This window comes from Macaca mulatta, chromosome 11, assembly GCF_049350105.2.
Source record: "Macaca mulatta isolate MMU2019108-1 chromosome 11, T2T-MMU8v2.0, whole genome shotgun sequence".
NCBI classification, from domain to species: Eukaryota; Metazoa; Chordata; class Mammalia; order Primates; family Cercopithecidae; genus Macaca; species Macaca mulatta.
In genome coordinates, this window is record NC_133416.1 from 75,974,654 (window position 1) to 75,996,941 (window position 22,288).

Sequence of the window (22,288 nt, forward strand, 5' to 3'; positions counted from 1 at the left end):
ATGTGCTAGGCTTTGAAGATATAACAATGAATTTTTCAAACAGACCTTGGCCTCAAAAAGCTCACATTCTACTAGAGAAGGCACACATGGAAGTAGAAGATTAAAATACAATGTTGTAAATCCAATAGTAGAGATAACCAGTTTATTTTGGGGAGCAAAGAGGAAGGGTCCCTAACCCCAGACTGCCTGTGAAGAGGTGGAATGGAATTGAATGGGATTATGGTCAGCCAAGGCTTCCTAGTGGAGCTGCTACCTGAACTGAGTTTTAAGGGGAGTAGGAAAGAAAAAACGTAGTGGGTCATAATGGCATTCCAGATACAGGGGACACAAACAGCTCTGTGTTTATGAACTACAACCAGTTGCTGACTTTTGTTTCAGTGGCTCCTCTTCCCCAGCGCTGTGTGGAGGATGGACCGAGGAGAAGGCTGGGAGCAAGGCACCAGTAAAGCTGTTGCAGCAGTGTGGGTGAGATACGAGGTCTCAACTTTGCAGTGTTGACAACCATGAAGAGCAGAGAGCAGAATTCGTCCATATTTATAATTAACACCAATCTTTTTTTTTGTTTTTGTTTTTTGAGACAGAGTCTTGCTTCTTCGCCCAGGCTGGACTACAATGGCGCAATCCCGGCTCACTGCGACCTCTGCCTCCTGGGTTCAAGTGATTCTCCTGCCTCAGCCTCCCCAGTAGCTGCGATTATAGGCATGTGCCACCACACGCGACTAATTTTTGTATTTTTTTTTTTTCAGCAGAGATGGCCATGTTGGCCAGGCTGGTCTTGAGCTCCTGACCTCAAGTGATCCACCTGCCTTGGCCTCCCAAAGTGCTGGGATTACAGGCGTGAGCCACTGTGCCCGGCCAACACCAACTTTTAGTTACTTGCTGAATACACAGGATTAAGGAAGAAGAGAAAGTATCAAGGATGACTCCCAGGTTCCTAGCTTGGTGGTCCTAGTAACTGAGAGAGAGAATGCAGCAGGAAGAGCAGCTCTAGGGGGAACAGGATGAGGAGCTCCACATGATGGATTTGAGGTACCTGTGAGTCACATCCAGGTGGATGTGTCCAGTCGGCAGTGGGACGTGAGCCTGAAGCTCAGGCAAGAGGCTAGAGTTACACCTTTGGAGTCATCAGCCTAACAGGACTGTGGCATCCAGGTGCCAAAAGCTAGGGACACTTGGCTCTGGAGGGAGAGGAGCTTACTTAATTGACCTGTATGCTTTGAGGCTCTGTAGAGAGACACAATCTTATCCCTTCGGGCCTGTATTTTCTCGGGCCACTGAGACATGGTTATGTATTTTCTTTCACGTCTCCTAGAACATTTGCAAAACAATTCCCAGTCCTATGATCATCTCTCCCTTCTCTGAGAACTTATTATATATGGCACTTAGTATCTCTTCACATATAGCACTCATGGTGAGGTGTTTTTTTGTTTTGTTTTGTTTGAGACAGAGTCTCACTCTGTCGCCCAGGCTGGAGTACAGTAGCGCTATCTTGGCTCTGCAACCTCCGCCTCCAGGGTTCAAGCGATTCTCCTGTCTCAGCCTCCCGAGAGGCTGGGATTACAGGTGCCTGCCACCACGCCCTGCTAATATTTAGTAGAGATGGGGTTTCACCATGTTGGTCAGGCTGGTTTTGAACTTCTGACTCAGGGTGAGCCGACCACCTTGGCCTCCCAAAGTGCTGGGATTAAAGGCGTGAGCCGCTGCACCTGGCCTCATGGTGACATCTTGTATGTAGAAGATCAATAAATGTTCATCTTCATTGCTTATATTCATCAGGTTCTCTGTATATGAAATGATCTTCTTTTTGCAGGCACTTTTTTGCTTCTCAAGTTTTTTTTACAAATTTCAAGACTACTTCAAGATTAATTTGAGTGTAAATGAGCAGTACTTGTTAGGTAAGTGTGTTCCATTCATCATCAAGACTGAATCATTCCTTTCATTATCACCACATATTGCTTACTATGGAATTTGGAAACATCCATTTCTCTTCTTCAGGAAGATCGTGGAGTTTCTCCAGTCAAGGTCCCACTAAAGTGAAGTGGGGTTGCAGTAACCTGGAGTGAGCAATCCCTGATTCCAGGTGGTGATGTGGGTTGAGTTTCACATTTTACTTTATTTGAAGAATATGTGCAAAAGAGTCACTAAAAATAAGAACAGACTAGGCTTTGTTGCCGGTGAGTGGCTTGGCGAATTCATGTACAGAGGAATCATTGGGCATGAAGGATTTGATACTGGGATAGAATCCAATTGCCCTTGGAATGGAAGTAGAATATCCTTTTTAAGAGCACTGAAGTTCTGTGATTTCTCTGGAATAATCACCTTTGTGAGGTGTGGATCATGTCCAGGGACTGTAACCTGAGAAGAAACAAGAGACAATTATATGAGTGACTTAAGATGTTTCGTGGTGCCCACACTGAAAACACTGATATCCATCACTAAAATGCAGCCTTTGTGCAATGCATGTAACCATCTGCCAGACCTCTGGGCCAGCAACAGATTTGGTCCTGCAGGCTGAGTTATCCAATGCCTGTTGACAGAGACTGGTGTTGTGAATGCCGTTGCCAAGAATTACAAAATGCAATAAGGACAGACAGGTACCTTATCTGGCGATGTAAGTCAAGAGAAGGAAGCAGCAGATGTTTCTGCCACCATCCTTTTCATGGGGCACAAAGGTAAAGAGTTAACTGTTTTCCTTTGTCCCAAGTGTGTATTTAACATCCTCCTTGTATCAAGATTATTTACAAGTAGAATTATTTTCTCAACTTACTAATTTTTCAGCTGATCTACAAGTCTATTGCTTCCTTTAAAAACTTTTCTTTCTTTTTTTTTTTAAGATAGAGTCTCACTGTGTCACCCAGCCTGGAGTACGGGGGCTTAATCTTGGCTCACTGCAACCTTTGCCTCCCAGGTTCAAGCAATTCTCCTACCTCAGCCTCCCAAGTAGCTGGGATTACAGGTGCACAGCACCATGCCCAGGTAATTTTTTGTATTTTTAGTAGAGACGGGGTTTCACCACATTGGCCAGGCTGGTCTTGAACTCCTGACATCAGGTGATCCACCTGCCTCAGCCTCCCAAAGTGCTGAGATTACAGGCATGAGCCACCACACCCAGCCTCCTTTAAAAGCTTTGATTTTTACCTGGTTTTGTTCATATCAGCCCGAATCTTCAGTTAGGCTGATTTTACCTGGTTTTGTTCATATCAGCCTGAATCTTCGGTTAGGCATTTTTATTTATTTGTTTTTATTTTTTAGTGGAGGAAATGATCAGGACAAGTAAGACAAATGCTAAACTAACTACAGGCAATGTCTACTGAGAAATGCTTTTATTATATATGGTGGAGAAGGGAAAAATGGGGAATGACATTTACATAACCACTCACTGGTATGTATTTTACACATTCATTTCAATGTCCAGAGTCTTACCTTCAAATCTTGTCCCAGAACTAATAACCTACAGTCATTGTGTACTGTGTTAGCCTAACTAATGGGAAATTAACAATTCATAACTTTATTCTAAAGGTGTGGCTTATTTATGAGGTTGCATGCAAGTAATTAGATTCACTACAAGGAAAACCATATTTTTAAATAGAATAGAAATATCACAGTAAATAGGAGGAAAATAAAGGGCCTTTTTAGACAAAGATTCACAGTGAGTTGAGATTTTTCAAGCTCTGTCCATTTTCTCAGTAGGGGTAGAAATTCCTAAAAGCATTAGCAATTGATAAGCCTCACATCCAGGCACCTTGGGGAGAACCCACGGAGCAGGGAGGCTCTGAATTCTGAATTTTATAAACTAAAAACCATGTTTTTTCCATGATGTCATCAAGATGAAATAATAAAATGCCAACTCAGTTTTCACGACAGAATAGATGACTATCTTCTCCCAGGATTAGCTCTATCTAGAATGACTGCTATCATTGGCATGAGACCCACTAAGCAAAGTAGAAGAATCTTTGATTTCTCAGAGAAAGTCACATCAAAGAGAAAGAGGCAAAATCTGGCCAACTAAATCAATACTTCTTCATTTAGTTCTTTCACATAAATCCACTCAGGCTCAGATTTGTCCAGGCCTTCCTGTCTTAGGATAAAATGACTCAGAAATATGTGTTTTATGGAATTAAAAACTGAAATTTTACTTGCATCAGTTGAAAAAAGGGCTGCAAAATATGTCTATCATTTGCTGAATATAGTGATAAAATTTGTGGATCAGATTTCACTTATAAAATTAATTTTAAGGAACTTTTCCCAATTCATTTTTTATAGTAGAAAGTGTATGCCAATGGAATGGGTGTTGTATTGTATTCCAGGAAACTATAAACTACCTTTGCTACATTGCTTATTCTTTTTTATTAATGAGGTTACATTTTAATCATGAAAGATATCACAAGAAATAGGATTTGGCTTCTATTTAAAAAAATAATTGCCATCAGGGAAAAAATATGAATTTTTATATTTTTTTCCCTATAATTTCCACCTCTTCCACTCACTCCAATTGCAAGTCTGACACTATCCTTTCTTTCTGTCTTGATGGTTCTACTTTTGAACTTTCTAGACTTATTTTGGATTCCTTCTGGGTGAATAGGTATTATGAGTTCTATAATATTTTAATAACAATAACTAGCATTGCATACTTACATTTATTATATAGGACCCAGGCAAGAGCAGGAGATAATACTCTCCATATTTGTTGGTTCTATAGGGGCAGATATGTTTTCTGTCTTGGACTTCCACAATTACATTGGGTAATGGATTTCCATTCTGATCAAAAACTTGACCCTTTACACCTGCAAGACAAAAATAAAATTAAATATTAATGCCATATTTTATGGCATACAAAAATTTCTTGTAAATATTTAAGAACAATATATGCAATATTTATTAGCTAACTCAGTTTTGAGTTAATATTAAGTGTTAGAGAGGGAAAAGAAAACTTATTTTTGATGTAACTTAAAATATAGTCAAAATTACTAATTTGATTTATAGCTTAAATTTGTTTGTTGTTGAACAGTCCATTTATATCAGCATGTATTATCACAGTGAGAGAACACAGATGATAACCTAAGATCCATTCCTGTCACTTCCAAGTTATTTACTCAATCACCAAACTATTACAACCATTGGTGGATTCCATAAAATCCTAAATAAAAACGGTGTCAATGTATTAGTTACAACAAAATATTTACCTACGCAAGGGACAAAACAATAGGTTTGTCTTGTGGTCAAACTACATGGGAAGCAAAATTATAATCCCAAGGCTTCTTGGAAGCCTAGAATCGATGGACCAGTAACAGCAGCCAGTATTTATTGAGCACTTAGTATATTCCAGGCTCTGTACTAACTGCTAAATGTGCATTTTCTCATTAAATTCTCGTATCAGCTCTGTGTCATCAATTATTATCATGATTTTACAGATGAAAAAAACGAAGGCTCTGGCTTATTAAAATAACCTCCTCAAGCTCACACAGCCAACGAAGTGGCCCAGCTAGCCGTCAACCCATGATAGTCTCCAGAGCCCCTCTCAAAATTTCAGGAGTACGGTTTTTAAAAGGCCATTTATATTTTAAGACCTTTCTTATTTTAGATCCTACATTTCACGTCTAGTTTGTTTACTCCAGGGTCAAATCGTATTACCTTAAGGTGAAGCTGCCTAAGCCCCCAATAACATAAATGAGAACGAACTAAGTTCTCTTACAATAGTAAGGCGACCTTGAACTCTCCCGAAACAGCTATGCTCAATAATTATTTATTAGGGCAGAAAAATATGAGGCACACATAACAGTTTCCCCCAGAAATGGTTAAAATGAAAAAAAAAATGTTGGCATTTAGCAAAACAATATTTATCTTGAACTTTAAACAAACTTCTATCTAACCTAGGTTGCCTTTTATTATACTTTCTTTCCTATTTAATTCCTGACTCTTCATTTTTTGCCTCCTGAGGAGGAAAATGCCACGTTTCCTTCTCCCTTTCTCTATACAATGATGTAAATTTCTATTTTCACATCGTGTGTTCCTCTTTGGCCTCTTTTTTAAACACAGTTCCATTTATATTTATTCCTACTGCTTGAGACATATCCTTTTGATCTTTAGGTAGTACCCAATCATAAACTGGTAATAATTTGGTAACCTGATTATGCATTTATTCCTTGGGTTTCAGTGGCATTATTCTGTTTTATTTAATTAATTAATGTATTTTTTGTAGAGGTGGGGTTTCGTCATGTTGCCCAGGCTTGTCTTGAACTCCTGGGCTCAAGCAATCCACCTGCCTAAGCTTCCCAAAGTGCTGGGATTACAGGTGTTAGGCACCACATCCAGCCTCAGTGGCATTATTTTGAAGAGCTATTTACACTGTGCCCCCCTTAGGAGGTCCTTTGATATGTGATAAGCATAGCGTGTACCCATCATCATAGCTTGGTATGACAGAAAGAACCAGTCAGGTTTTGATTTGAATTCTAGTTCTCAAGTCACTAAACATTCCCAAGCCTCAATTTTATCACCTATGAAATGGGGATAATATACCACCACCCAGGATGGTTGTGAAGATTAAATGTAAGTAACACAGAACAGGAGGATCAACAAACATTAATTCTTTCTTTCCTTTCTTCTTCTTCTTCTTATTTTTTTCAGACAGGGTCTTGCTCTGCCACCCAGGCTGGAGTGCAGTGGTGTGATCAGGGCTTACTGCAGCCTTGACTTCCCAGGCTCAAGCAGTCCTCCCACCTCAGCCTCCCAATTAGCTGGGACTACAAGCACACACCACCACACCTGGCTAACTTTTGTATTTTTTTGTAGAAGTGGGGTTTCGCCATGTTGCACAGGCTAGTCTTGAATTCCTGAGCTCATGTGATCTACCTTGGCCTCCCAAAGTGCTGGAGTGCTGGGATTATAGGTGTGAGCCACCAGGTCTGGCTTTCTTTCCTTTCCTCTTATTTGGATTAAGAAAAACTATGCAGGGGGGAAAAGCATATATTAGATGAATTTCTGGAGTCTTACTTCAACTTTGTTCCACAAAGCAGGAATATGTGAGGGAAGAAGCTATGCATATTATTTCCTTCTTCAGGGCTCTGAGCTAGTTTACAGTCTCCCTACTACTTAGAAAATCCATGCGTTTCAGCAAGGTTGCTTGTGCTGGATGGTGTGTCTGTTGGCATCTTTTGTATTTTTTGTTGACTTCGCCAAAACCAACCAAACTGAAGAAAATCAAGTGCATAAAAAACGAAGCAAAGCTATCATTGAAATTGACATTACACCTTTTTTTTTTTTTTTTTTTTTTTTTTTTTGAGATGGAGTTTTTGAGATGGAGTTTTGCTCTTGTTGCCCAGGCTGCAATGGCGCGATCTCAGGTCACTGCAACCTCCGCTTCCCAGGTTCAAGGAATTCTCCTGCCTCAGCCTCCTAAGTAGCTGGGATTACAGTCATGCGTCACCACACCCAGCCTTTTTTGTATTTTTAGTAGAGACAGGGTTTCTCCATGTTGGTCAGGCTCTTGAACTCCAGACCTCAAATGATCCGCCCACTTCAGCCTCCCAAAGTGCTGGGGTTACAGGCGTGAGCCACCGTGCCCGGCTAACATTACACCATTCTTTAACATTGGATATAATGATGAAATAGAGGCCGGGCGTGGTGGCTCACACTTGTAATCCCAACACTTTGGGAAGCCAAGGCAAGCGGATCACAAGGTCAGGAGATCAAGACCAGTCTGGCTAACACGGTGAAACCCCGTCTCTACTAAAAATACAAAAAATTAGCCGGGCGAGGTGGCGGGTGCCTGTAATCCCAGCTACTCGGGAGGCTGAGGCAGGAGAATGGCGTGAACCCGGGAGGCGGAGCTTGCAGTGAGCTGAGATCCTGCCACTGCACTCCAGCCTGGGCGACAGAGTGAGACTCTGCCTCAAAAAAAAAAAAAAAAAAAAAAAAAGGATGAAATAGAATTCAGGGTACTAGTGATGAGTACTTGGCAGAAGACACCAAAAAAAAAAAAAAAAAAAAAATGTCATGGTACCCTTTAAAAAAAGGCAGCAAATTTATTCTTGGCTAGAAGCAGTTACATTTTAATAACAGATTGGACTTTTTTGACAGTCACATGACAGTGATTTTGGACGGCCTCAGGTACTTGAACATCACCTATGTATCAGTGTGTGCTGCAGCTGAATCAAAGCTCCAGTTAACCTGCGGTCTGCTTACCCTCAAAGATAGAAAAAGGAAGAACAATTTGCATTTGAAGAAATGTCTGAAAGTCTTTATATTCCAATTTGACCCTCATTCATCATCCCCTAATAACCCAAAGATTCGCTTTCTTTTTTTTTTAATTGAAGTCTCCCTCTGTTGCCCAGGCCGGAGTGCAGTGGCACCATTTCAGCTCACTGCAACTTTCATCTCCCAGGTTCAAGCGATTCTCCTGCCTCAGCCCCCCAAGTAGCTGGGATTACAGGCACCTGACACCACACTCAGCTAATTTTTGTATTTTTAGTAGAGACAGGGTTTCACCATGTTGGCCAGGCTGGTCTCAAACTCCTGATCCCAAGTGATCCACCCGCCTCGGCCTTCCAAAATGCCAGGATTACAGGCCCAAAGACTCACTTTCATATGACTCTTACCTAAACCTAAAGATGGTTATTCCAGCTATGGAAGCCTGGTGTATGTGAATATCACTCTTACTGGGCAAACACAGACCATGCTTATGTATGGAATTTATATTCAAAGGAAAACCCCTCCCACCAGCCAAATAAAAGCATGCTTTAGCTTGTTTATGTCTTTACAATATTTTGTCTACACACCACCAAACCTTTCACTTAAGAGGGAAGTAATTGTTTTACCAGAAAATGTTATTTATTTTTATATGCTGAAGTTGAAACATTGAAAAAAGGCTGGTAGACCCCAAGAGACGCAGAGAGAGCCAACACTATTATATTAAAAGAAAAATGAAAATTTGAAAACCGCTCAGATACTACACAAATGAGAAGACATAAAATCTGAGACACAAATTCTGTGTCCAGATGGGGAGACACACAGGAGAAATGTAAAGCTCATTTTCCCTTGGAAATGGGCAAGAACTAGAATTCTGCATTTGTTGGGCACGATTTAGAGTCGGAGCTGGGACAGTACGTAGGAGACTGCTTGCTTGTGCCCATGTCCCCACCGCATGGTCACAGTTGCCTCCTATTTTGGATGTGATGATAGATCCACATCTGTGGCCCACAGGCTTCTGGAACTCAGCACATACCAGATTCTTTTAGGCCCAAGTTACTTAGGTTTCTGGATGCTGTGAGCTATTCCCTTGCTCTCTGGGTTCAGATCTGCTCTGAGGAGTCCAGGGGAGAGACAGGGCCACAGCAGGTAACACCGTATCTGGCTCATCTTTGCTTCTCCTCGGAGATGGGGAAGAGCAAGACAGTCGAAGCCTCTAGAATTCAGACTTGCCCTCCTTTGCTACCTTGGTCGTAATGTCTGCCGACACCCTCAACTCAACTTGAACCTAGTAAATCATCCTCTAAGCAGGACAACACGGCACCAAGGGCCCGAGTTTCAGCTGAAGTCTGCAGTGAGTTCTAGCTGAAAGAATAACACCACTGACACCTTACAACAGGCTGGTGGGAGGCAAGGCCGATGCTATTACTCTCAACTTTCTGTTGACTACACTACAGACAAGCGGTTGCTCAAGATTGCAAACATCGCCAGATGACAAAACAGCTTGGGCTCTACCTAAGCCTCTGCCCTCTTGGCAAGGCCCTTCCACTAAAGCAGAAGGCCTTTCCTTCCCAGACAAGGTGGCTCAGAGACTTCCAGATGGGTCAAAACCTCAGAAACACAGAAGCATCCTAGCAATTGGTATAATGGAACCAGTAAATGCAATGCAGCTTGACAAATATCAATAATGTCCTTAAACCAGAGCCATACCAATAAAGGGGTGTTTGCTGCCATTCTTCACAAACAAAATATTCAGTAGTTTCTTATTGGGTACTAGTAGGGAGGAATAATAACCACACTGTATTGGTATTTTGAAATATGGTTTCATTATTAAACCATGTTATGCATCTGTCTTAAACCACAAGGGGGCAGGGTTGATGTGCCAATATATGTATTTTTTGAGTGAGTTGTTTACATCTGATTATAGAGACAGCTAGATAAACATTCTTTATAAAACCTAGTGCAAATGGGCTGGGAATGGTGGCTCACGCCTGTAATCCCAGCACTTTGGGAGGCCGAGGCCGGCGGATCACCTGAGGTCAGGAGTTCAAGACCAGCCTGGCCAATATGGTGAAACCCTGTCTCTACAAAAATACAAAACTAGCCGGGCATGATGGTGGGTGCCTATAATCCCAGCAAATTGGGAGGCTGAGGCAGGAGAATCACATGAACCTGGGAGGCGGAGGTTGCAGTGAGCCGAGATCATTGCACCACTGCACTCCAGCCTGGGTGACAGAGCAAGACTCCGTCTCAAAAACAAACAAACAAAACCTAGTGCAAATGGACTGGTAAGCCTTCCAAATTATTAAAAATAATAACAATAGGTATGCTGCAATTTGTATGTTATTTATCAGTCCACAAAGCTCTTTCCCTGGCAATATTACATCAACATGATTCTTCAAAGCCCACATTAATTCAGTGCTTGGTAAATAATCTTTATAGCTAGACTGAGGTTCTGAAAATAGTGGTGCAGTTACACAGAGCATATCTGATGTTCACTTGAATCCCCATAACCATGTTGATACTGGTGAAGAATGAATTTCAGAAAATAGGTAGAGCCAGTCACGGTGGCTCGCACCTGGGATCCCAGCACTTTGGGAGGCTTAGGCAGAAGGATCGCTTGAGCCCAGGAGTTTGGGACTCACCTGGACAACATAGCAAGATTCTGTCTCTATACAACATTTTTTTAAAAATTAGCTGGACGTGGTGGTGTGCACCTGTAGTCCTACTTACTTGGGAGGCTGAGGCAGAAGGATCACTTGAGCCCAGGAGTTCAAGGTTACAGTGGGCGATGACTGCGCCACTGTACTCCAGCCTGGGTGACAGAATGAGACCCTGTCTCTAAACTAATGATAATGATAATAATACTAGTAATAGATTAACAAACTAAAGGATCAATAGAAGTAGAAATATAATAGAAATGTTAGATTAATGCATGACATGCCTCATGAGGAAAATCCAGTGGAGAAAGAAATACCAGAATACTAAGCAAGAGAGAACCCAAGACAACGTTTGATGACATAATGAAGGTGAAAGTTCCAATAATAAGTTTATAGTCTTTGTTAAGATGCTAGTGAGAAAGAACGATACTTCATAACATCCCCTATCATAGGGAGTCAACCTAGTCCATGAACGACTCAGCCAGTTAGACATAGCGCTGTGAGTTTACCAGTAATCTTTGTGTACTCCTCTTCAGTTCAGGGGATGGAGGCTGGGGACACAGGTATGAAAGAGGGCAGGGGCATCCCTTTTAGGGATGTGTGGCCCAGGAAGGGTCCTTAATTATCCTTGCACTTAGCCCTCTGGCTTTGTGCTCCCTTCCCTCATCCTTCTCCATCTTCTTTGTAGCAGGAGGAAAGCTTTGCTGTGAATCATGCAGAAAATTCCAGGAATTATGCAATTATGCAGTAGGCCCATGCAGCAAACCTTTTCAACACATGCACACACACACACCTACACACACACACACACACACATACACATACACACACACTCTATGTGGTATCATAGCTATTATGCCATTCCTGATATATTTCTCTCTTCAAGCCATTCTGAATAGAGAAAGATAACTTTACCTCTATAAATATAGAAGAGCCTTCCACACCTTGCCCAAAGAAACACCACCTGGTTAATAAACTTGAACTGCACAAGATTCCATCATCTCAAGTAGTGTGTTTCTCTAGTACAATGGCTTTCTAAGTATAGCCCCTGGACCAGCAGCATCAGCATCATGTGGGAAGGCAGTAATCATTTAAGGCCTACTCAAACAGAAACTCCAGGTTGGGGCCTGGCAATCTGTTTTAGCAAGCCCTCCCAGTGCGTCTGCTGCATGTTTGAGAGCTACCACTCTCTGCCACATTTAGTCTGTCTATCTGTGATAAGGGCCAGTCAGCCTTCAGGAAACAGGCTGGCAAGATTCTTAGCACCAGGACATCTAGCAGAGTTCAGAGGTAAGAGGGGTTGAAGGCAATGGTGCTAGCTCACCACCCCAATTCTGGAAAAAATGCAAAGTGGTATGTCCAGTGTTCTCAGGGTCCTTGGTACTGTGTGGTGACAAGCAAACATAGTATTTTTCTAAATGGGACATGATGTAACAGAGTAGAAGCCTGTTTTCCTGATATCTTGCCAGATTTCTAGATCATTCGACATGTAAAATTAGGAAGACTCTGGATGTTTGTTTGTTTGTTTGTTTTTGAGACGGAGTCTCACTCTATCGCCCAGGCTGGAGTACAGTGGTACCATCTCGGCTCACTGCAACCTCCACCTCCCAGGTTCAAGTGATTCTCCTGCCTCAGCCTCCCAAGAAGCTGGGACTACAGGTGTGCGCCACCACGCCCAGCTAATTTTTGTATTTTCAGTAGAGATGAGGTTTTGCCTTGTTGGCCAGGCTGGTCTTGAACTCCTGACCTCAGGTGATCCATCTACCTCAGCCTCCCAAAGTGCTGGGATTACAGGCGTGAGCCACCACGGCTGGCTGGTTCTCTGGATTTTTATACCCTCATATGAAAGGAACACGCATCATACTTCCTTTTCTATGAACGAGCGGGCACTGCATTTCTCACACACTGCAGATACTCACACAGAGAGAATTCTTAACCATCAGATCTGGCACTGAAACGAGGCTGTAACTACACAGCATAAATAAAGGCTTGCGTTTACTCAACCCAGAGGTCTTGCCAGATGCTCTATTTTGTATTACTAGGGAATTAATAAGAAGATTTTACAAACCTAGGTGCACCTGCTTTATATATTCAATTAATGAGGCTTTGTTATTATTCCAAAAGGATGGAAGCTTCTCCTCACGAGGATATTTACAGCATGACAGCTCCAACGTAATTTCAAAACACTGGGCCCAGATGTAGTTGTAATCTTGCATTCCACCTAAACACAAGCATATTTAATTTTTGTTAGGGTCTAAAATTGGAGTGGAGCCAAGTTTCACGTGCCTTTTGGGGACAAGTGAATCAGACAGCTACATGTAAACAGGAAAAGATGAATTTGACACATTAGCTTGTAAAATCAGGGCTTGACATTTTATTACCCAGGCATGACCAGACAATCCTAAATATCCCCATATGGGTAACTGGATCAGAGCTGACTGAAGTTCAACTGTGCACCAAAATTAAGTGAGGGGTGAAGGAAGCGTCCTTTTGTGTTTTTATTTTTTGAAATCCTACATCACAAAAGTGATTCTTTGAATTTCATTTGTTTCTTAAATTACATTTTAAATGGATATAAGCTAGAATAAGATTCCTTTAAAAATATTTCTACAAATCCTTTATAAATACATTTACTAAGTAAAGCTAAGCACACTAATTTGGGGGAATCATGGCCAACATTCACTATTGCCAGGTACCGTATGAAGTGCTTCGTATCAGCTCATTTAATCCTCACAGCAACTGCCCCTACTTTACAGATGAGGAAACGTGATCACAGATGTTAAGCACAAAGTGCCCAGGGGTTAACGGCCAGTAAATGGCAGACACTGGAGTGCAGGCCACCTTCCGCCAGCCCCTGTGGGCTTCCCAATATGCCAGAGTGCTCCTGGTGATCAAAGAAAGAATGCTGCACTGCCTCTCAGAGGTGAAAGGCCCAGCCCCCTGTGCAGCCCATGCTGCCACTGCTCATGCTGACTTTCCAATTCTCTCCTCTGGTCCCCTGCTTTCAAAGGGTTATAATCATTTCGTACTTTCTTTTTCTGTTTTTCCGTTTTTTTTTTTAAATAGAGACATGGTCTCACTCCATCACCCAGGCTGGAATGCAGTGGTGCAATCACAGCTCGCTGTAAGTTCAAACTTCTGGGCTGAAGCGATCCTCCTGCCTCAGCCTCTCAAGTAGCTGAGGCTACAGATGTGCGCCACCACACCTGGCTATTTTGTTTGTTTGTTTGTTTGTTTTGAGACAGGGTCTTGCTCTGTCGCCCAGGGATTGTAGGCATGAGCCACCGTGGTGGCCTTCATTTTACATTTTCTAAGATGCAACATTTTTTTTTTTTTTGAGATGGAGTCTTGCTCTGTTGCACAGGCTGGAGCGCAGTGGCACGATCTCAGCTCACTGTAACCTCTGCCTCCCGGGTTCAAGCAATTCTCATGTTTCAGCCTCCTGAGTAGCTGGGGCTATAGTCGTGCACCACCACGCCAGGCTAATTTTTTTTTTTATTTTGGTAGAGACGGGGTTTCACCATGTCACCCAGACTGGTCTCGAACTCCTGAGCTTGGGCAATGTGCCCATCTTGGCCTCCCGAAGTGCTAGGATTACAGGTGTGAGCTGCTGCACCTGGCCTAAGATGCAACATTTTTTATACTTTAATATCTCTGAATTGGGATGTGTCTTAAACATTTTTATGGCTAAAAACATCATGTCTTTAGTTTAACTGAAAATATTTTATTTTCTTTCTTGGTGGTACACTGGGTTTTATAATCAACAGTATCTTGGATTTGACGAAATATAGTAACTTTTGAGGAAGTAGTTTCTGACAGATTTTAATTTGTTACACTTGATACCTGCCCAAGAAAATATGTATTCTCAGTTTCATCAGGATATTTTGGAAGCACTGAACTAGAAAAAAATTTTAGACCAGGTACTGTGGTTCATGCCTGTAATCCAAACACTTTGGGAGGCCAAGGTGGGAGGGACTGCTTGAGGCTAGGAGTTCAAGGCCAGCCTGGACAACATGATAAGACCCCATCTCTAAAAATAAAACAAAAATAAAAGAGCTTTTTTCTTTAAAAAAAATTTAATGCTAAGAAAGTGGTCAAAATATGATATAAAAATATTACTTAAATATTAAGTAATATCTATGTAGGCCAGTCGGCCCAGATTCCAGCCAGGAAGAATTTCTCTGTCCTTTCTATTTCCTTTACTTACCTTGCAGGTTTTGTATTTCTCTCTGACCTCATTTTCACCAAAAAGTAGTAGAAGGAAAAAGAAGAGAGGAAAGAAAACAAGACAAAGCCTGTGGCTGGACGTGTCTCAGGTGGAAAAAATTTAAATAGCAAAACAGGCATGCATTATGGATCCCTAGCAAATAGCCAGGACTGAGACTGCCAAGCGTGGAGAGTGCAGCTCTGGATAAGGCGGGTCAGGCCTGGCCAACAAAACATCCAGGCCAGGCCAGGCACATTCTTCTGGGCTCCTCAAGGCAGCTGGCTTCACCTGTTTTTCGTCTGAGAAGGATACATAGCTCACACACAGGCACACTTGGGAACAATTACCAGCAGCAATCGCTCCTAGCCAATTTCCTACACATCTGGATTTGCCTTAGAAAGTTAGACAGTGAACATGAAGGATAGCTTGGCCACTGGACAGGATGGGCCCTTTCTTAGCTATAAATTGTGGCGAGCAGGGACGATGCAGGAGCCCTAAGGTAGGAGAGGGGGCTGTATCTTGGACACGAGAGAGACGTTTAGAATGCTGCCTGAACCTACTGCCTATCAGTTGTGGTCTATGCTTATTTATATTACCTGGAAAACTGACAGAGAGCCACCCAGGCATAAAAATACCAGCTTGTGCTGCAAGATTACCTGAAAGCCTGTGTATCCAAAGTGACAATTAGGGAAGGCACCTTTGGAAGTGGCCTGCATGCAGAAATGCACGCTGCAGCTTGCTGTTGGTGGGGTCAGGCTAACTAGTCTAAAAGGGAATGTTTTCCCCTGAGGCATGGAAATCCAGTTCCAGTCCACCGTCTTTCCTCCTGTCCTTCCATCCTAGGTCCCTCCTAGCCCGGGTTTCTGTTTATATTATTCCCTCTAATAAGAATCTCTCTCCTTCCATGTTGCCTACACAGCAATCTCATCCTGCCCCTTACCTGGCCGTCTTATTCCAAGGGTGAAGAACTGGGGGCCCTCCTCCCGCTGTATCCTGTCTGAAGAGCTCTTTTGTTGAGCCTGCAAAATGGCTTTAAAATCATGATACTTCATGTACAAATCCAGCTTCTTTTTACAAACTGCAAGATCTGGCAGTATTGGCTCCCCAAGGCTGCATGGCAATAATTAGCTAGATCTAGTAGCAGCTGTCCCTGTTAGATGGGATGTAAGTATCACATTTCTCCAAGGTCTTCACTACTCCTTACTGTGTTTTGGCTCTGCGCACCCTTGGGGTACACTGCACCTTTTCTAAATCTGTTTTTATTCTAATTACACTGCTATCACCATTACTTATCTGCGTGTCTGTCTCCCCTGTTCAATTCCAGGGTGAGGTGTGTGTCTTGTTCATCTTTCTTGGTACAATTCCTGGCTCACAGTAGGCAGACACAGAATAAGTGACTGACTGAATGAAGGCGGCCCTTGGTAATGAGAAACATGTCTGAGCATCTCTCAAGCGATCAGTCACCCACTGCCCTTATGATATCAGCTGATAAGGACACAGTGAAGGGCTTATTGTGCCTAAAGTTCTTTTAACAACTGCTGGATCAAAATAAACCAGCTGGTACTTCTGGGTGAAGGCAATAAGGGGAATGGAAGAAATGAAGAGAAACTCACCTTGGAGTGGATACCAAGAGTATCCATTTGTAACACCATTAGGAAAGTTCATTTTGTTTTTACACTCATCTCCTTTCTTCATGTTGGGGTTTCTTGAAGCATAGGTATGTGCAAGATATTGAAAAACATCATCATCAGGAGTTAAGCTGCGGGAGGATAATGCCCCAGTTGCTGCAAGAGGGGCAGTAAGAGTAAGAGGAAACACAAACACCATATTAGCGAAGACATAATCACATCACACACCGATGCTCTAATTTCCCTAGAGAGAAATCCTTTACCCACCTCCATGAATGCTTCCTTTATTCTTCTTTCTACTTTATAATAAACATATGCAAGGTGATAGCCCCCAAATAAGTCAGATACAAATCCAAACTCCTAAATCAGCTTAAAAATTAAGTGTCCTCTTAGTCACTCTTGCTAATTTCTGGAGGTAAAGACAATTTCATTAGGTATTATGGGGGTGAATTAAAGCTACTGTAATATTTTGGGTCCTCATCCCACAGAGTTTTAAGAAGAGTCAACAATTATTGTCCATATGATTAGCAAAAAAAAAAAAAAAAATGAGTTGTTCCAGTCTTATGTTATTTTAGCCATGTTGTCTCTTGTCAGAGAATCAAAATCTGACTAGATCGTATTTTCTAGAATCTAAATTTCACTAATTCACTGATGCATGTCCAGCTGTGGGTTGTCAGTTCGGCCACACTGCCCATCTGCTGTTGAAGAATTCCAGGAAGGATGGCTAGGGTTGGGAACACGAAGCTCTTTTCACCGTGCCGGAGAAGTTAAGTGGGGAAGGGAGAGCTGATTCCCCACCCAGAGGCAGAGAGTCTCAGCCCCACTCTGGACTTAGGAAGCCAGACCCGGGCCCGTACCTGCTTACCTTGAACACCATTATCAAACGGGTAACTGGCCACAAGGGCACCACCATGGAGGTTTGCAGAGAGGACAAACGTCTCTGTTTTCAGCCACTTCATGACTGCCAAAGTTTCAGGTTGCCTTGAGACATTATTATATTCAAAAGCATCAGGGAAATTTCGATTCAAGTCATACCGGTTATAATTTTCCCTTTAAAAGAAAGAATATTTTAGGGCTTATTGATAGGGCATGAGGGAGTGGATTCTTACAGTGTCTTGCCCTTTGGTTTAGGCTCCAGGTGTCTTTCCAAATGTGAGTATGGGTGTGGTGGATAACTGCCCTGGTGGCCTGCTATGACCCACACCTGGCACTTACACCCCATGGCATCCCATCCCTTGTGATCTGCTCTCACCAGTGAGATACTAGCTATTGTGATGCAGGCAGAGGTTTGGTAAGTGTTTGTATTTTGGGACTTCTGCTCTTAGATGCTCCCTTTTAGGACCCTGAGATCCCAATAGTAGCCACGTAGAGAGCCCACGGAGAGTCCATGGCTCCAGGTAAATTGTCTCAGAAAGACCAGAATTGAGCTCCAGACCTGTGGCAGAGAGAATAGCCATCCCTGCTCTGCCCTGCCCAAATTCCTGACCTACGGAATCAACAGTAAAGAAAAAGGCTGTTGCTTTAAGTCGCTAATTTTGGGGTGGTTCATTAAGTGGCAACTGATAACAGAAACAACAGTAAACACATTACACGAAAGTATTTGTGAAATGTGGAACGGCCATGTTTAAATATGCTAGAAAAACTTAAAATTGGAGGGAATCAAGTGGTGAGATTTTGTTCAGCTTTCGTAAAGCAAACACATATGTATAAACTGCATACATATGAATGTACATTAGACATCTGAGAAATTCCAAACCTCCCAAGGCAGCTTGAAACAAAATAAACCATTTAAATCAGAGCTTCTTCAAGACCCCCTCTTGGTTATGGTTAGTTCTTGGACTACTGGCCTAATAAATCGACCAGTCATTACCAAGGGCCTGGGTACTCTGCCAGGCACTGGGGATCTAACGACGACAAACGTAATGGACAGGATTCCTGCCTGCAGGTAGCTTGCAGTGTAGTGGGGAGAGAGACACGAAGCAAGAAATCAGATATTAAAAGTTGTGCTCTGACAGTAAAGTGCCAGGTGATCTGAGAGTTTATCAGGGAATCTAGTGTATGACAGGTCGGGAGAAAGAGTCTTGGAGGAAATGCTGTTTAGGCAGGGGGAGGAAATGGTGTGTGTAAAACGCTGAGGTCAGAAAGCACCTGGTAGTTCCAGGAAGGAGGCCCCGAGGGGAGGAGGCAGGGGAGGGAGAGGGAGTGGCAAATGAAGATGGAGCGGCTAGGCGGGCACCCGTGCAAAGTAGCCTTATTTGCATTTCTTCCTGCAAGCCAGGGGCAACCCTGATGTGCCTTGAGCTTTGGCACATCAGCGACATGACACCGGCTGAGGGCTCTCACCATGACACAACTCCTCTTGCCAAGGCCAACAGGTGCCTGACGGGAGCCTTTTTGTTGCGTTGCTTGTTTTGAAGTACAGACAGACCAGCCCCTCTTTACCTTCCGATGCTGTAATAACAGTCAGGCTTTTTGACGGCTTCGAATCCATCTGGGTTCATGGAAGGCATGATGTGTATCCGGGTACTATTGATCAGATTTGTGATGTCAGGGTCTTTGCCATCACTGGTTACAAGATAGTCAATCAGATGGAGCAGCAGCTCCCGCCCAACAGTCTGTATGTGTTAAAGAGAAAAGAGGACATTATTAGGTCAGAGGCAATAAGGAAAGCACTCCCACAGCGCAAATTCCCCAACAGGGGTCTCTACACATGGTATCTCAGACCCAAACTGGTTTGTAAGACCATTCTTTCTCAAGCATGCTTATGCTCTGCCAAGTGGCAATCAGGTGGTGAGCAGTCATAGGGTGTGCTGAAAAATGTTAGTAAGAGTTAAAGTATCTATTTGTAAATAGTTTACACATTGCAAAAACGAATTAGAGTGGAAAATGCATCTTCTTTTTCTTTTTTTTTTTTTGAGACATTCTCAACTCTGTCGCCCAGGCTGAAGTGCAGTGGCGTGACCTTGGCTCATTGCAACCTCCGCCTCCTAGGTTCAAGTGATTCTCTTGCCTCAGCTTCCTGAGTAGCTGGGATTTCAGGCATGTGCCACCATGCCCAGCTAATTTTCGTATTTTTAGTAGAGACGGGTTTCACTATGTTGGCCAGGCTGGTCTTGAACTCCTAACCTCAAGTGATCCACCTGCCTCAGACTCCCAGAGTGCTGGGATTACAGGCATGAGACACTGCGCCCAGATGGAATAATGATTCTTATTATAACATTTTTCATTTGGTTGCCTTCCAAGGTATCTTCTGGAGTGGTAGAGCAAGAGGTCGAGTTACAGAGAAGCACAGGAATCATGTATTTCCCTGAGAATGCATGGTGCATATGAAGCTTATCATGTATGTATTGGTGGATAACCCCGACTTAGAATCATCGCATTGTAGTTTTTTTTTTTTTTTTTTTTCTAAGACAGGGTCTTGCTATGTTGCTCAGGCTGGCTTCCAACTCCTGAGCTCAAGTGATCCTCCCACCTTAGCCTCCCAAGTAGCTGGGACTACAGATGTGCGCTATTGTATCAGACTACAGATTTCAATAGGGAAAAATCCAAGTTTGTAACAAGCATAATTTAAGTAGGTTTCTGACTTTTACATTTGCTTATTTCCTGGTTCTCCTGTTGCACATCTGTGCAATTTTGGCCATATCTATGTATTTCTGATTTCTGAAACTTTAGTCATTTGTACATCATCCTCATAACTCTTTGCCATATCTGCATATTATCTATATACTATCTTTTATTTTGTAACATGAAACTTCATATCATTATCACTTTTCTAGATATATATTTCTAATATACATTAAGTAAAAGCATGACTATTAAAATGTTAAAAACTGTCATATCCACCTAAAATTAGCTTACATATCAATAAGGCCTGGGAAACTGAAGGCCTGTAAGAGATCTTGCTTTATAAGTTCTCCCCAGGAGAGAGATTCATTATTTTCCTTATTTAAAAAAAGTAATTTAAATGTCAGCCTTATCATAGGAAGATCTGCTTAGACTACATCAAGTTCTCCCTATCATTCTAGGTTCAAGGAATCTGCTTCAGAAGAATGGATGTTGTTGAGGGGTTAGTAAATGAGAACTCAGGGGCAGCAGGTGAGAAAAGCAGGAGAGTGCTGCAGGCACATTCATATAGACGCTGTGCAAGAAAAGATTTCATGGAGCCTCAGAAGAATTTCCAGTCATGATTTCACTGTAGGATTTCAACATTGTGACAAAGGATAAGTGATCCTTGGATGACCACTTCTCACTTGATTCCCTCACTGGCACATAAAGAGATCACACTTTAAACATCTGTTATTCTAATGAACATAGAATAATTGAAATTGGGACTAAGAAAATTTGGGACTGGTGGCAGTGGCTCATGCCTGTAATCTCAGCACTCTGGGAGGCTAAGGCAGAGCCCAGGAGCTCGAGACCAGCCTGAGCAATGTAGCGAGATCCCATCACTACAAAAATAAGAAATTAGCCGGCATGATGACACAGACCTGTAGCCCTAACTACTCAGGAGGTTGAGGTAGGCGGATCACTTGTGCTGCCCAGGAGGTTGAGGCAGCAGTGAGCTGAGATCACACGACTGCATTTCAGCATGGTGACAGAGTGAGACCCTGTCTCAAAAAAAAAAAAAAAAAAAAAAAAGAAGAAGAAAGAAAGAAAGAAAGAAAACTTGGGATATATGAATTATAGATTCACAGACACCATAAAATTTAGAGTGAGGGCCGGGCGCGGTGGCTCACGCCTGTAATCCCAGCACTTTGGGAGGCCGAGGCGGGTGGATCATGAGGTCAGGAGATCGAGACCATCCTGGCTAACACAGTGAAACCTCGTCTCTACTAAAAATACAAAAAATTAGCCAGGCGTGGTGGCAGAAGAATGGCGTGAACCCAGGAGGCAGAGCTTGCAGTGAGCCCAGATCGCGCCACTGCACTCCAGCCTGGGAGACAGAGCGAGACTCTGTCTCAAAAAAAAAAAAAAAAAAAAAAAAAAATTTAGAGTGAGGTTATTTCCAATCCTGACTTCAACTTTTTTCCTACTCATTTTTTATCTTCCTCTTCTACTACCTTGATTTTTTTTTTTTTTTTTTTTTTTTTTTGAGACAGAGTCTCACTCTGTCACCCAGGCTGGAGTGCGGTGGCACCGTGTTGGTTCACTGCAACCTCCGTCTCCTGGATTCAAACAATTCTCCTACCTACCCTCCCAAGTAGCTGAGATTACAGGCGCCTACCACCTTGTCTGGCTAATTTTTATATTTTTAGTAGAGACAGGGTTTCCATGTTGGCCAGGCTGGTCTCGAACTCCTGACCTCAGATGATCTGCCCACCTCAGCCTCCCAAAGGGCTGGGATTACAGGTGTGAGCCACTGCGCCCAGTCAGATTTTTGTTTTTGTAGTCAAAATTGTCACTGGAAAAAGTTCTTACAAGCTAATAACCAAAAAAGTCACTTGTACCCCACACTGGGTTCCAATTTGAAGATATAACAGGCTTTTGAAGGTCCAGCACCTTTGGAAGTAACCTCGATGAGCTACTGATGACCTGCTCTAAAGCCAGCGGGGAGGAGCTGGTAACATAAAACTGTGACAGTAACTTTAAATGTGAAAAGGGGCCGGGCA

The 22,288-nt window shown here is 42.7% G+C and overlaps 1 protein-coding gene across 6 annotated transcripts in view; it reads right to left on the reverse strand.

Moving 5' to 3' along the window:
• Positions 1 to 127: 127 nt before the first annotated feature.
• The window catches only part of CPM (carboxypeptidase M), a 78,666-nt gene continuing 56,505 nt past the window's right edge, over positions 128 to 22,288 (reverse strand). For all 6 annotated transcript variants that reach the window (XM_077954701.1, XM_077954705.1, XM_077954703.1 and 3 more), the window contains 6 exons: positions 19,122 to 19,294; positions 17,545 to 17,729; positions 16,665 to 16,835; positions 12,913 to 13,065; positions 4,636 to 4,784; positions 128 to 2,355 (listed from right to left, as the gene is read on the reverse strand). In XM_077954701.1, the coding sequence (XP_077810827.1) occupies positions 2,113 to 2,355; positions 4,636 to 4,784; positions 12,913 to 13,065; positions 16,665 to 16,835; positions 17,545 to 17,729; positions 19,122 to 19,294 (1,074 nt within the window). In that variant the 3' untranslated portion in view covers positions 128 to 2,112. The remainder of the gene's footprint in view (positions 2,356 to 4,635; positions 4,785 to 12,912; positions 13,066 to 16,664; positions 16,836 to 17,544; positions 17,730 to 19,121; positions 19,295 to 22,288) is intronic.